The following is a 16094-nucleotide window of genomic DNA, read 5'->3' as shown; positions in this document are numbered from 1 at the left end:
CTACGAACGGTAAAGGGAGATACGTTCCTAACAACGGGGGACCTGCAGACCATAGTCACCGTCCAAAAATTGCATCTACCAGTAACGTTGCACATTATACGGGACATGGAGGAGGATCTCATCCTGGGACACCCCTGGCTTCGAGGCGCCGACGCCGTCATAGACTACTCACAAGGTATAATCTCCTTCGGCACTACGGGCCGAGTCACTGCAGCCTGGACGCAACAATCAAAAGACGCTCTGACTCCGGATATGGACAGGATGGTCCCACCATCTATCCGTGTCGTGACACAGCACGCGGATTTATACGAAAGAGTCCAGCAAGCGCAACAAGATGATCCAGAGATCGCAGACATCAGGGAGAAACTACTGAATGCCCAGCAGACACCCTCAAGGACAAAAACACAGAAACGATTCCTTAAGAAATACAAGGACGACATCGATCATCTGTGGTCCCGGCCGGGCCAAAAAGGACCTTGGAGGCTATGGGTCCCGCTAGCTTTGCGAAAGGAAGTTCTCCAACGCTACCACGATACGCCATTTGAAGGACACTCTGGAATCAAGGCGACCTACACGGCCCTAACTCAAAAGTATCATTGGCGAGCAGCACTCTCCGACGTCCGCAAACACGTACAGAGCTGCTTGAATCGGGCCTGCAAGAAAGGAGGACAGCGAGGGAATACAAGCTCACTCCACGTCCACAACCCACAGAAGTCATTGGAGGATGTCGCTGAAGACCTCATGGATCCTTACCCACGCACTGCAGAAGGAAAAGTCAGCCCATTAGTGACTACAGGCCTCGTTCAACATGGACGGGAGCATTCCCCATGGGCGACGCCAAAGGTCCACACCGAAGACCTCCTAGCAGCATCCCCACGATCCCCACAGAGCCCACCACATCCACCCAGGAAGAAACCTTCCCCCGGCAGCAATGCCAAGTGCACAGTGCCAACCAAGGATATTCTATGGACCGACAACATACGGCCACAATGCCCCCACAGTGTTTCTTCTCGCGGGTTTTACGCCATCAGGGGAGGGGTGGATTGTTGTGCTGCATTGGAACATGGGCAAAACCCACTTGAAACACGCGCCCCCGGTGAAGAACGCGTCACCACGTGACCCTCCCCACTCCACCGGAACGCTCTCCTCATCTCCTCACCTTCCCCACTCCAGCCCGCTGCCTTCCCCTCACACCACGCGATTCCCCACTCCCGCTTTTAATTGCGCACCTGCCCTCACACCCCGACCGCACACCTGCACAGCGAACGCGTCACCTCGTGACCAAGCGGAGCACCCTCATTGGACGGAGGGAGGCCAGGGTTGGATATAAAAGACGCTGCCCGGACCATGGAAGGCACTCGGTGGCACTCGGGTTGAGGAGGCCGAAGCTAGGATTAGCTCCTACCACAGGCCCTCAATCAGCCGGATGCCCCGTAAACTGCGGGTGGACCGGCGCTGCCGTGGCTCGCTCTGTCCCCGAGAGGAGCGAGCACGCAGTCCCCGAGGGTCCTCTCCCCGGACACCGCCGCCCGCCTGAGGTCATCACCCGCCTGAGGTCATCACCCGCGGAAGCAGACGGAGCACGAGGCCCACTAACCCGCCGTAGCGCCTGGAGCCGCCGCCAACGCCGGAACCCCCGCCAGAGCTGTTGCGGATCCACGCAGATCCCCAGAGAGGCAGTTCCGGACAGAGCCGGACCCAGCCACGCGGAAGCAGCAGCCGCGGACCTCGCCCGACCTTACCGGCACCCCCTGTAACTTTCTGAACGCAATAAACACACCCCCCCGGGTGTTTTAACATTCCTATCCCGGCCTTTATTTTCCTCAGCGCCATGATTACCCGATCCCAGGTCTCCCTCGCAACCGAGAATGTCGCTGGAGCCGCGACAACACCAACCGCCATTTTTCCATTGATTCTTTTCCCTTGATTTAACTCATTACCTAACGTGAAGTTGTGCCTATATTCGAAACCATTATCTTCGATTTATATGCGACAGCTAAGCCACTTCTACCTACCCGAATTCTGTCACCTACTTGGATAATTAAAAGTAAGAGACAGTTGTAAAGCCTTCAAAAGCCTGGTCACACGATACATTAACATTTACGAGTTAATGTCTGTATGCATGAATGTTTTTTTGGACCAGGACGGAACATCTACCAGTGCATGAACCAAATTAGAATCGGTTCTATTTTCCGTTCATGCGCTCGCACAAGTTGAGTGGTTACACGGTGTATTTTCGTGTTCATTCACGCGTTCATACATTTAGACATTAACATGTACACGTTAATTCATTGTGTAACTAGGACTTAACTATCGGCAAATCCTAATTTTTATTATAAATATATGCTATCAGGAAGAAGAACCTGGTGAACGAATGTGGCGTGAATATTGCCGAAGAATATAGTATCCGCAGGCCAAAAAACAGCAAATGTATACCCGAAACTGGTTTTTCGATTGCCATATACAACCATCTGTAGGGAGGAGATGTGTGATAAGCTGTCTCCAAGCTGTCTCAAAGGAGGTTGTGTATAACCTCCTAGACTGTCTCAAAATCCCTCTTCCCACATGGCAACACAGGTTACTTAATTACGAAGCGCATACCACGATGGTCTGAAAACAACTGAATTTCCCGGAGGCTAAGCGCCGCCTATCATATTTTGGTTAATTTTCAGGAAGTTTCGTGTTCTTTGGCCTCAGCCCCCAAAACACTTGGGCCTGCCTCTCAGTCGCAAATATATTTGAAATGTACTCTGGGATATTATCTTCCTCGCAGATGACCGCCGGTTTCGTTAAATTTATTCACAACCTTTATATGCATTCGAATATTCTATTCCACAACAAATTAGCAGCTCACCTTACCAGTTTAGCGGCAGTTGCAGCTCTCCGTATGCTAAGAAACTTATTCTCCTCAACGTGTTTAATAGAAAGTTATCCCTGTACTTCTCGCACTTTTATTTTTGAATAACACTCGCAAATTAAGAAATCAAAATTTTTAAGTCTTAAGAGACTTATCATTCACACTTACCGTCGAACTCTGTCTACGTCGGGATCATTCAACTTTAAAATCTCTTTAGTATTTCCTTTGATGCCTTCCGGATTGCAAAATACCTTGAACGAACAGCATTTGAACAGCCCTGAGGAGACACAGTGGGATATTTCATGTGACGAAGAATTGGAATATACTTACTTTCTTCCCAAATCGTGTAATTCCTGTTAAAGCTGCTAATCCTAACATTTTTATGGCAAGTAGATTAGAATACCAGGCATGAGCAGCAAAAAAGGGGTTTTCAGGCGTTATTAGTTCCATTATGGGAGTTGAATAATCTTGTCTCCGGGAACAAAATGCCAACCAACCTTCCTTACTGACTCGTTGCAGCTAAATGATTGCACTTCAAATTGCTGGTGAATGAAAGCAAACAGTTGAAATTCGCACTCATATAAATATTCGCGAAAACTGCCTTTATCACACAAGTGGGTATCGTCAGTCCCTATCATCGGCGAACAACCGACTCCAAGCATCAGACGCCCATTATAATACGCTGGAACAAAGAGTAGAAGAACAAGTACCAAAAGTCCTTAATGGACAGCAAGATAGCATATCAATATCCATACGTACATTTCAGCCTCGCCAGAACGGTAATTTTTTGTGTGTTTTTATACCGCTAACTTCATTAAAAATTAATTTAGAAAATTAAAAATGGTCAAATTGTAAATTATTCATTTTTGTCAACATCATATATTTTTGGAGAAGTGTGCTTGATAATGACAACGTACTTTTTCGTAAAGAACTGAACCCACCTTATTTACTAACACCGATTAAATTTGCGTAGCTCAAGTCGATAATGCTTTTTAAGTGCGATTTTAAATGTGCATATAAAAAGTGCGCATTAAAAACCAACATCTTTGAATGTGAAATTATCTATATATTCGTAAAATTCCCCATTATCACTCAAGCTGGTTCCGCCTGTCCATTTTATCGACGGAAGATAGACTCCAAGCGTTAGACGTAATAGCATGCCGGAACGAAGAATGGAAAAACAAGTACCGAAAATGCCGTTTGGGAGAAGATAGCGTATTTTATATTTTAGCAAATATTTTCATTGAAATGGGCTTGCTCACCATATTTTCTATTTTCTATTATGATATAGTTTGAAAATTGAAGTTTCGACAAAACAGATAATTTTCCCTTTATTTTGCTCCTGGTGGCCGCCTGTATTGGTTAATAGACATATTTTATGATCGATAAAGGCATTCAAACTTTAATAAGCAAATTCAGTGTCTATATGAGTAGATGGCATAATCAGACGGACCATGAAAACATCTCTTTTCGTAGTAGGCAACCCCCTACGCATATTAATTTTTTTCTATATTCCGGTTGTCATTCATCCTAGAATGGGATTTTTTCCTCATGATGCCGAATAAGCCGAGTCAAGTTAGTTATCGAAAATAGGAGCCATAGTAATGCGAAGTTTTCTTCAAAACTCTTTGCTTGCGAATTCTCACTGATTTTCATATATTATTTAGAATTTAGGGAACCTACGCCGTAAGTCGAAAACTTATTCATCTCATTGACTTATGTCCGCAATATTTGATGATAATAATAAGCTTGAGTTCGGAAAAAAAACAACGGTTCATTACGGCTGATATAAGAGAATATGTGGTGTAGGTAACCTACGACCTATGGTATCTAAAAGGATGATCCCTAAAATTGGACAAATTACTGTTATTTTTATGAATCACAATTCATATATATACACCAAATTATATGGTCACACTGAATAATAATCATCGGATTTTTTTAATTTCCAAAATGTGTGGTGCAAATTCTGAGAGAAAATGTAAACTGATACTTATGAAAAATTCAAATTTTCAATATCGATTAAGTTAGGGAAGTAATATTGCTTGGTATTAAGATTCACGTTCGAAAATAGGTGGAATTACGAGGTACCTTGTTATGAACCCGACCGTCATCAATCGACCTTACCAATTGCTATTTTAGCATTGGTATATTATTTTTTTAAATTCCTGTGGCTGCAATATGTGGTTTCTTCTTCTTCTTTCTCTAATTCCCTTTTGCTATTAGGCGTCCACCAATGATCAACAATACTCCAACAATAATCTGCTGAATTTTTTATTAAATCTTTCATTATTTATTATTTTTAATTAATACATTTATAAGAATGATGTCAAAAACATGAGTTCATGCACTTATTAATTTACACAAAATATAAAAATACTTCAACAGTCATGTATACCGTTACTGCAAATCCTACAAAAAATGACAATGCTCTTGCTGGTTGGGGAAATACAACGAAAGCATAGACAAAAGTGTGTATTGCTCGTGCGAAGAAATATATTCTGAAAATATTCACCGCAATCAATGGTTCTGGCTTCGTCAGAGTGTAGAGGAGCCCAATGATCCAAAATATTGGAATGTTTTCCAAATCATTCAGTTGCGCCCTGTGGAAAAAAAATCATTCCATGAAATTTGTTTCAGTATTAAAAATTATATTAGCTGTAACTGAAATAAGTTATGCATTATTTTCATGAAATCGTTTTTTTACACCTGGTTAAAGTCTCGCCTTGTGTCTGTGATTCATGAAAAGATAAATTTGTTTCCATAAAATTTTAAAATGACCGTAAGATTGCAAAAGTCTTACTGAAGGAACATGCATAATCATCACTGTTCCCTGTTTTCTTGTCAGATTACGTTTGCAAAACTTCACCATATCCCTTACAAATTGCGTAATTGGAATTGAGTCATATTCGGAAAATAATTCATCACTTTCTGTAGATTGTAAGGTTTGTAGTTTAAATCATCTTAGAATTGTTTTATTTGACCTTGTCTATTTCTAGTTATGAGATAGGAATCAAGATATCGGAGAGCAAAATGTTTTCCATTTCAAAATACGACTTTTCACCTTGAATGGACGTTAAATAATATATTTTTTGTTTGTTCTTTCACTCAGTGATTCAACCCGAAGGTTGGTTTTTATAAGTGAGAGTAGAGCTCACCCCAGACTAAGCCACAGGCATGTGTAATTCACATTGTGAATATCACAAATTCAGGGTAGAAAGGCCATTTCTTTCTCCTGTGCCACCACGTACTTCGAGGACTTAGTTGGAGTGTGTAGTTGTGTACCTAGGCTTTTGCCGGGATTCCAACCCGGGACCTTTCGGCCAGCAGCCAAGCTCTCTACCCACTAAGCTCCCTCAATTCGCGTAACGTTTTTTATTTCAGTCGTATTTATCGCTAACATCTGGGACTGCTTTTCTGATGGTATTCATGCATTGAGAAATATGTTACCAATTTTTACCCCGCGCAGATTTTTTTACTTTTGATCCAGTTCTATTAGTCTATTTTTTTAGTTCAATTAAATAATTTTACTCCACCACTACAATTACTGCCCAAAAAGTGAAACTGAAGGCGCGGACGCAGATGTTGGCGCAGTTCTTTTCAGTTTTACAATGTGGTCTTCTAGCAAGAATTCCAAAACGGATGAACTCCCAAGATAATGTCCGAACTCTAGGGAAAATTTTGATTCCTTTTTACATCCTAACTGTCACTAAGCGGAAAGAGTGATTTTATTTAAAAAATCCCCCATATACAGGGAAGCCTTGACAAAGAGGCTCTTCGTGGAGAATAAGCATGTAGAACCATTGGCCTGGCCTTCCGATTCTCCAGACTTAACCCCAAACCTGTGACGTGCGGTCTGAGAGACCGCTGCGTTTCTAAAATAATGAATATTTTCAAAATTGCTCTTTCAAAATACCTATAATCCTCGTGAGCGCTATAACTTAGTATAATGAGGACATACCACTCTTAAAATTTAACGTTCTTATTATTTATTTCTGAAAATTTGCTACTGAATTTTAGTAGCGGTCTGTGAGACCTCACGTCACTGAATTTGAAAAACCGATAAACGCAATTATGGTAGAAGTAATTTAAAAATTTGTGAAAAATAATTCCTAGTGATTTTTCGAGAATAATAATAATAAAGAATTTGTAAGGAAGCATTTTTAGTTGCATAACGTGGATAATTAAGCACTTAATTAAAAAATGTACGATAATGATAACAACTCAAGTGTTTTTGATATCAGTTTTTTAAATCCCGTTTCAAATAACAATTTTTACTGAAAAAGTAGGTTCGTATTTGGAATGCATAATATTAAATATAAGTTTTACAATAGTTGAGAAGTCAAAGAAACATTAAATTAAGCAATATAAATGACTTTGCAACGTTTTATGAATTTTTGTTTTATTGCGGTCTCCCAGACCGCACGTCACCGGTAGTGTAACAAGAATTGCACGTCACTGGTTAAGGGTTAATCCCATTGAAAATAAATGGATATTCATTGTTAGGAAGAGGGACAATAGCGAGGAGAAAACGGAAGTAGACTTTGTGGCGCACGTGAAGGAAGTCTGGGCAGACTTATCCACGCGTCCTCTATCGCGATAACGCGGTCGGCTAGGACATTGCGAACTCAGATTACACAGGCCAGCAAGAAAATTTTGTTTGAAAACTTTTTTTATTTTAATAGTTGATATTTATAGATTTTTATGTGCCGAATCCAAACCTGGACTTAGTTTTTTTGTATCACCCATAGTTTCCAAGCAATATGTATTTTAATATTTAGTCTAATACCCTTATACGGTATATTGGAAAGTATATATACTAGTCTTGAAAATGGTACAGTGTAACCGAAACTAGTCGGCAATAAAGTGTGTGTTTTTGTAGAAAAGCTAAGAAATTTCCTACCAAACATTAAATATGGAATTCTACAAAGTAAAGGCCTCAACAATTCAGTGCATATTGGAAATCAATGAAACACTTTTACATCATAAAATTGTTTGTGTTTACTGTTCACAACATCGTGATAAAATTGCTTGTATTTACTACAGCGTCATAATACAGGGTTCAATTGCCAACTGGAATTGGTCTACATTTTCTTTCCCTTTTTTCCTTGAAGCTTCTCGTGTAGCTTTTTCTGCGATGAATCGCTTGCTGAACTTCTCGGTGAAGTACCAACAGATATCCCCCATTATCTTCGTTCATTAGACATACTTTTTCAATTTTATTATAACTATAAAAAGCTGTTTAGTTCTAAAAATGTTGCTTGATTTCATAAATTTAACTGTAAAACGTGAATAAATGGTGGGTGATACAACTTTAAAACCATCATATTTGGATTCAGCAACTTAAAAAACATAAGAATAAGGTATTTTCAGTAAAAAGTTTTTTCATTGTTGGCCTGTGTTATATGAGTTTTTTTGCGCGCTTTCTGAAAGTAGGGTAATAGAAAGAGAAAGCCAATTTACCAGCAGAAAATAAATATACTGATGTTTAGCTGCACTATCTATCTATCTATGCATGTAAAATATATTGTGTGTTTGTCTATCCACTGCTATACGGTTGTGCGGATTGCGACCAAAGTTAGTAAAGAGGTGCATCTCATGCTCCCAAACCCCGTATTGTTACTTTCGGTTGCGTCCGGCTCGTCCTTTGCGTCGATTTCCTATTACCGTTTGTTATGTCACGTCCTCCCGAGGCAATCCAAGGAAATCCGCATTACGAAAGAATAGGGTAGTTTCCTTCATCAAAGAAAACGAAAGGCATTGATTGCGATTCCTTACCCACCATTAGTGTATTCATAATATACAAATTATTTGGTTTTAGAAATCCCAGTTTAGACGAATGGCAAGGGTCAATTTTAACCTCATTTGAAAAAGGCCAGATTGGCGCCAATGCGATTCCACTCCACGTGACGTCACTGGGACCTAGTTTCTATACGAGTAGATAGGAGTTTTACATTGTCTGAGATTACTAATACATGCATGAGGCACAGGGCTCAGGGAAGCTGAGCTCTGTGCCTCAGAGTTGTTTCTGGGAGAAATCAAATTTCAAGATTTTTCATTTAGAAAACTTGAAAATTTTACACTCAATGATACTTATCCTGGCAGCTAAATATATCCTCATTAAAATTTACACTACAAAATAATATTTAGTATAGATATCTCCTATATAGAGCTGAGAGTTTAAACATTTTTGATGTTGCTTAGAAGCAACATTGGGTGATAAAGGGCTAAAGAATATTTGCGGCATAGCCCTGAAGAAATTAGGATTCGTCAAGCGTATTGTGGGAAGATTTTCGGATGAGGAAGTAAAAGAAAGGTGCTATTTCGCACTTGTCCGACCGCACCTTGAGTATGCAGCGAGCGTATGGGATCCGGTGCAGAAAGACTTAATCCGCGAACTGAATAAAATACAAAGGAAGGCTGCGCGTTTCGTCAAAAACTGCTACGGACGTACAGACAGTGTTACCCAGATGTTAAGCGAATTAGGATGGGAGCCGCTGGAGACTCGGAGGCTGCGCGCTAGGCTTAGATTGCTTGAACAATTGAGAATGGATATCTTTAATAGCGACACAGAGAACATAATATTAGAGCCACACTATATTTCCAGGTCCGATAGAAGCGATAAATTAAGAGAGATATTTTGCCGAATGGATAGATATAGGAATTCGTTTTTCCCCCGAGCCATAAAGGACTTTAATAAACGCTAGTCCCAACTTCGTTAGAGCACTTCATTTTTTTAGCTGTAAACGGCTGGTGTCCTAGCACCTCCTTCCACACGCCTTTTAGGCGGCTTGCGGGGTATTATGTAGATGTTGATGTCCTACAACTTCTGCGGTTGATCATCCTGCCGTATAGGCACACCTCTTGACACGCTCCAAGTATTTCAGCAACCATAAAGGCTGGGTATTTTTTCACCCTCGTTTATATTACTTATATCATTTATATTTCTAAAGCTCTTAGGCATCCCCTATATCTATTCTACTTATATTACCTTCTAACTATCGTATATTCCACCCTTGTGCCATTTAAATTGCCTTTTTGTTTTACCCAGGCGGGGATAGGAGTGGGTATATCACAAAATGTATAACCAATTAACCCGGCGTTGGTATTAACCTGGTCTTAACGAAAGGCGCCAAGGGGACTATGGCTTAACGTCTTATTCGGCGGACGGAGTGCTACAATTGAAGTGCCCTCCACAAGGCATTCGAGCAGGGATCGGGTAGCCTCTGCAAAATCTTTGCCACCGCCTGGATTCGAACCCGGACCGACTGGGTCGGAAACCAGCACTCTATCCACCACACCAACCCGATCCACAAAAAATAACGCAACACATTCTTGGATGAAGGGTATGGCTCTCTGAGGTCACATTCTGGGCGGTTTAATTTGAATCTATGATTTCGAATTTATATTTTGAACTGGAAATATTGGCACAAAATCTTTACGAAATCACTGTATCAATGGTTGAGATTTGCATCGTGGAAAAATGTAACATCAATGTGATTTTAACCATGTCCGAGCCAGGAAAAAATGTGAATTCTAGTCAATCGTAAAAAATATATTCATTAATAACGCGAAAACACGGAACACAATTAGAATACTCGTTGCTTTACGCGATGATTATAAATTCCACTCTAATAAAGTTCCTGCCGAAAACGCAGGAACATCAGAAACCAAGTTTTACAACAAAACTTATTTGGCGTATATACTACGGTATGTTTTCCATTAGCAATGATTGATATTTGCATTAAACTCGGGTACCTACCTGCGTGCTCTTTCGATATCTGGGTCGTCGTGTCTCACAGTGGAACCCAACTTCAAAGTGGTATCCTCAGGACTGATGAAAACCTGTGCATAAAATTTCCCGTTCTCAAGAATGAATTTGAGAAATTCACTAATTAGCACACGGAATAATTAACCATGAGTACCAACTTTTTTCTTGAAACGCAATCTTGCAATCAGGAAGAAGACAGCGTACATTTTAAAAGCCAGCAATACCGAGTACAAAGCGTAGGCAGAGAATACGGGGTCATCACGGTCAAGAACATCCATAATTGGGATGTATTAGCAGATCAATTATGTAGCCGCAACTTCGGAGAACCTGAAAGTTATTACTCCAATGACTGGGTGTTTTTTGCTCCTCGCGTGACGCCAGTCGACCGAGGCGTTATTCAGTCGTAACGCGAGAGCACCACCGAGTCTGCGGCCTTGAGACCGCGAGGAAAATTATCAGTGCGGCATCTGAGCGTGAGGAGCGTCATAAAGGATGCCATTTCGACTACGATGACACGCAGCAGTATATCAAGCCAACGCTTAGGGTTGCTTATTGTCCTTTTTACGGCGTGTGTGCCCACTATTTCAGTCCTACATCGGTCAATCGCAAACTATTTTGAAATATTGCACATTTTTCCGGAATATTTTGCAACAAAACCGATTTGTGCTTAGGAAATGGATAAAAACAGGACAATAATGGGACAATATGGCTGTACACTGTACAGCGAAAACTCCACGTTTATACAGCAATTTATTTGGATAAAAGATCCTTAATTATGGTAAATTAAAACAACAATCACATCATAATCCGTGCGCTACTGTACTAATTAAGTTAAATTAAGTCTAAGAAGTTTATGTAAGTTAAGAATACCACCTAATTACTCAGGGGTGTATATAAATAGGGAGCCCATTTTCCGCTAAGCGAAGAAAATTGAATAAAACATTAAGTACTGTCTTCTGAATTAGTTGAATGAGTCATGCATGACGGTATGGCGGCGGCATCCAATAATTCTCCGTCTTATATTTCAGTACTCGCACGCTCCGCGCGCTCGTTAAGGGGCTCCGCCCCTTAAAACCCCGGTTCCGGCTTCGCCGTCTACATTTGTGGTCGTTCGAAGACTTTTGAAGTTCGAATAATCTCAACACGGCTAGGGGCCGGCTTCGCCGGCCAGGGGGTAGGGAGGTGCCCCACTCATTCCTCGGAACGGCTTCGCCGTTCCTCGCTGAAGGGCGGCTTCGCCGCCTGGGGGTTTAGTGTGCCAGAGGGCGAGGGCATTTCGGAACTGTTTCACCGTCATTCGTTTAAGGGGCGGCTTCGCCGCCCAGAGGTGGGGGGAGTCCACAGCGGTTGCGCCGCTTGAACATCGGGGCGGCTACGCCGCCCGGGGGTTGCTGAAGCTCCCCCTCGCCTACGCCAGTTCCTCGTTGTGGGGCGGCTTCGCCGCCTTGGGGTTGAGGAGCCCCCCCGCGGCTGCTCCGCCTAGTCCTTATAAATGGTCTTCCCCACCGAGATGGGTGCCCAGGGGGATTCGGGGATTTTAATGTGTTATGCATGCGGTCACCAAAAGTCCACAGTGATCATGTAGCGATGATTGTAAAAGGTAGTGCAATGCGGATTAATAGTGGCGACAAGTACCCATTAAAGAAGACTTAATGGCAAGTTTTTCATTTTTTTTCGGGGGGTTCCTACGGAATACCGGGGGTTTTATACTTGTGTTAAACCAGTGGTCACTAAAAGCTCTCATAAATTCCGTGCCGATAAGTCCTAGGGGACCGGAAGAGTGGTCTTACGATTCTTTTCCCTGGAGAGGCTATTTATTAGAAAATTTTTGGGAGGTTTCACGGGGTTATCGGGGGTTTTAATAAGTGGTAGGGGCACCGGTTAAATTGTGTCGAAAACTATTCGGAAAGGCGAGTTTAAATTTGTTTTTTTTTTTTCGGCGATGTTCCAGGAGGTAATCGGGGGTGTTCTGGTATTTTTTCCCGTATGGTTTACGGTGGCTCGCCCTCACCAAATATTCCGGATCTAGAGCTCAGAGGGGACGGGTAGTGCGGCGTAATGTTTGCGAGAAGTTCCCAAATAGGAGACTAAATGACACATTTTACATTTGGGGGGGATTTCACGGGGATACCGGGGTTTAAATGTGTGTACTCCTGGCGGTCACCATCCATTCACATAAATTTCGGGGGGATGAGTCGTTGGGGGCGGTGGAATAGTCACGAAAAGTACCGAAAAAGTAGACTTATTTGAAAATTTTATTTTTTGGGGGGGGGTGTATGTGGGTGTACCGGGGGTTTATAGGTTTTTACTGCCAGCGGTCATCAATCGTCCACATCAATTCCGTAGCGATGAGTGGTAAGGATTGGAAAAGCGGCGGAATTGTGACGAAAGGTACCCGACAAGGCTACTTATATGCTGATTTTAATTTTTTAGGGGGTTTCGGGGGGTTAAAAGATGACGTTACTATATGGTCACATTCGTTTACTGTCATGTCTAAAAGAATTGTGCCCTATGACATCCATATTTCGAAAGTAATACAATAAAAAGCAAACCAGTCCCTGAAAAATGTTAGCAGTGCCCGCAATTTTTATTTTTTCGCGGTTAAATCCATTAAATTATTATTAAAATGTTTATGTTTTCTGAAAGACAATGCATAGCTGTATGTAACAACAAAGTTTGAAAGAAATCGGTTGAGTTAAAATTGACAAAACCTTGTGTTAATCTTTTGAAAATCGTAATTTTCGGTGATTTTCGGAATATTTTAATTTTATTCTCAGTAACCAAGGACGATGAAAGAAAAACGTTACCTACATTTCGTAGACTATGTTATGAGCATATATAATAATCATTTTCAATATCCTACACCTGTAATTACGACTAGGGGAGCGGAAGTTATGAAATATTTTTCGAAAAACCAATTTTTGGACGCCATTTTGGCAGCAAATTTCTTATAAAGAAACTTATAACATAACATAATTACGTTACTACATTTACCGGCTTTCAAAAAATGCATTAACGATCCGTGTGGCACGCACGGTTCGCGCGCAGTAAAATAAAAACCGGAAGACGGTCCCCGGAAAAAGCGCGATTTCGGCCATTTTGTCGTCCTAGCGACGACACGTGGCGGAAACTTCCGGTTTTCGGATTTTTCCTCCGAATCATTTCCGGTTCCCCGCACGCGTGCCAAATTTCAGCTCTCCAGCACTTCTAGAAGTGGTCGGGAATTTGTATCCATCAGTGAGTCAGTCACCACGAGGGCATTTTTATTTTTTCGCGGTTAAATCCATTAAATTATTATTAAAATGTTTATGTTTTCTGAAAGACAATGCATAGGTGTATGTAACAACAAAGTTTGAAAGAAATCGGTTGAGTTAAAATTGACAAAACCTTGTGTTAATCTTTTGAAAATCGTAATTTTCGGTGATTTTCGGAATATTTTAATTTTATTCTCAGTAACCAAGGACGATGAAAGAAAAACGTTACCTACATTTCGTAGACTATGTTATGAGCATATATAATAATCATTTTCAATATCCTACACCTGTAATTACGACTAGGGGAGCGGAAGTTATGAAATATTTTTCGAAAAACCAATTTTTGGACGCCATTTTGGCAGCAAATTTCTTATAAAGAAACTTATAACATAACATAATTACGTTACTACATTTACCGGCTTTCAAAAAATGCATTAACGATCCGAGTGGCACGCACGTTTCGCGCGCAGTAAAATAAAAACCGGAAGACGGTCCCCGGAAAAAGCGCGATTTCGGCCATTTTGTCGTCCTAGCGACGACACGTGGCGGAAACTTCCGGTTTTCGGATTTTTCCTCCGAATCATTTCCGGTTCCCCGCACGCGTGCCAAATTTCAGCTCTCCAGCACTTCTAGAAGTGGTCGGGAATTTGTATCCATCAGTGAGTCAGTCACCACGAGGGCTGTATATAGATAGGATTCTTATGGATTTAAATGTAAAATAACATGGGGTTCCGTATTCAAAATGAATTAACCGAAACTTAAATTGGTTTTGCTTACCATAAAATTATCTATCCATCATCTTAAGTTAATTCTAAGCACCATTAGCTCGAAGAAACGAAACCGTCAAACTAATTTTGACGACTTTGAAGCCGACTTACCGAAAAAATTGCAATAAACTATTTAATTTTTGTCCTTAATTCTGAAGTGTCCTGACTGGTGCGATCGTCTGTAATCACCGATGTTACGCTCTGCGTTTGGGCCGAACTAATCACTAGTTGCTAATGGTCATTGGGGAATCCTTAGGGGCGAATAAAAAGGAAGGGAAAGAGGGGGCGAGCCCCCCGCTGCCCCTTTCCACTCCCCCTAAATGAGCATCCACATACGCCAATGTAACAAGCAGTGGCTGTCGTAGTTTTGGAGGAGGGCGGGGTTTAATCTTGTATTGCGGCCCCTTTGTGATGTGCAATACCTCTTGGCGATAATGCGTATGAGTTCTGATATTCGTCGACGTGATTTTTTTATACATATTGTTGAATATTCATATTTGTATGTTCATCAATTATTTTTAAACATTGCTTTTTGAGCTCTTGAAATAAAAACTTTCATTGGAAAGCCACCTTGTAGATTGTCACCTTTTCAATTTTGCCAGAGATTACGGAAGTCGGCCGCTCCCAAATTTATCCGCAAATCGTAACAAGTCGAATATTGTAATTGCATATTAGAGAAGCAGGCATTGAAACTCCCTTCACTGAATTTTGTATCATATACAGGGGCGGATCCAGGATTTTTTTCTGGGAGGGGCACAAGCGAGGCCGTATCCAGGATTTTGTTCTGGGTGGGGCACAAGGATACCTCGTAATACAAAACGAACGCAATGATAATGGGACCGTATTAAAAATCTTGCATATTTTTGAGGCTCTGGGGGGGGCACGTGCCCCCGTGCCCCCCCCCCTGGATCCGCCTATGATCATATATGATACACTACAGTCAGTGCCGTTAATTTCTGAAGGGCTCTTTTCTTCCTCTCTAACGCATGGTGTATCAGATATGACACACCCCGCCGCTGCACTATTCCACATGACAACCTGAAGATTTTTCCAAGCCATCTCTAGAGTAATCATTATAATTATGTCATCATTATAAGAAAGTGATTAGTAAATGGTACGGGCGCCAATGAGAAGTTTTCAATGAGCATGTGTATCATATGTGATACATATGCACTCAATGTAAAATTTGGCTATAACTATTATGTATCATATGTGATACAATTCCAAATTTTCCTTAAAAATAAAAAAATAGCAGAAAAAGTTAATAAATGTAGTCATTGAAGCGTATCTCGATATATTTTTAAGGAATTTTTTGGACGTATTTAGAAATTCATGCAGTTAAGGGTAAAGCTGAAGTACGGTGAGAATTGCACAACATAAATAGATCCTCCTTAGGCTGTGAATGCGGCCTACAAAGCACAGTGTGGGAGTTCAAATCCCAATTT

At 41.3% G+C, this 16094-nt stretch overlaps 1 protein-coding gene across 1 annotated transcript; it reads right to left on the bottom strand.

Moving 5' to 3' along the window:
• Positions 1-5115: 5115 nt before the first annotated feature.
• Positions 5116-11064, bottom strand: LOC124166656 (microsomal glutathione S-transferase 1-like). Its single transcript, XM_046544279.1, has 3 exons — positions 10787-11064; positions 10620-10702; positions 5116-5460 (listed from the first exon to the last, which is right to left on the bottom strand). Exons 1-3 carry the CDS (start codon positions 10904-10906, stop codon positions 5217-5219), a joined length of 447 nt encoding a protein of 148 aa, XP_046400235.1. The 5' UTR covers positions 10907-11064; the 3' UTR covers positions 5116-5216.
• Positions 11065-16094: the final 5030 nt, after the last annotated feature.

This window comes from Ischnura elegans, chromosome 10, assembly GCF_921293095.1.
Source record: "Ischnura elegans chromosome 10, ioIscEleg1.1, whole genome shotgun sequence".
In the NCBI taxonomy this organism is placed as follows: Eukaryota; Metazoa; Arthropoda; class Insecta; order Odonata; family Coenagrionidae; genus Ischnura; species Ischnura elegans.
Note: the sequence above shows the minus strand (reverse complement) of the source record. Positions and strands in the feature narration are given on the sequence as shown.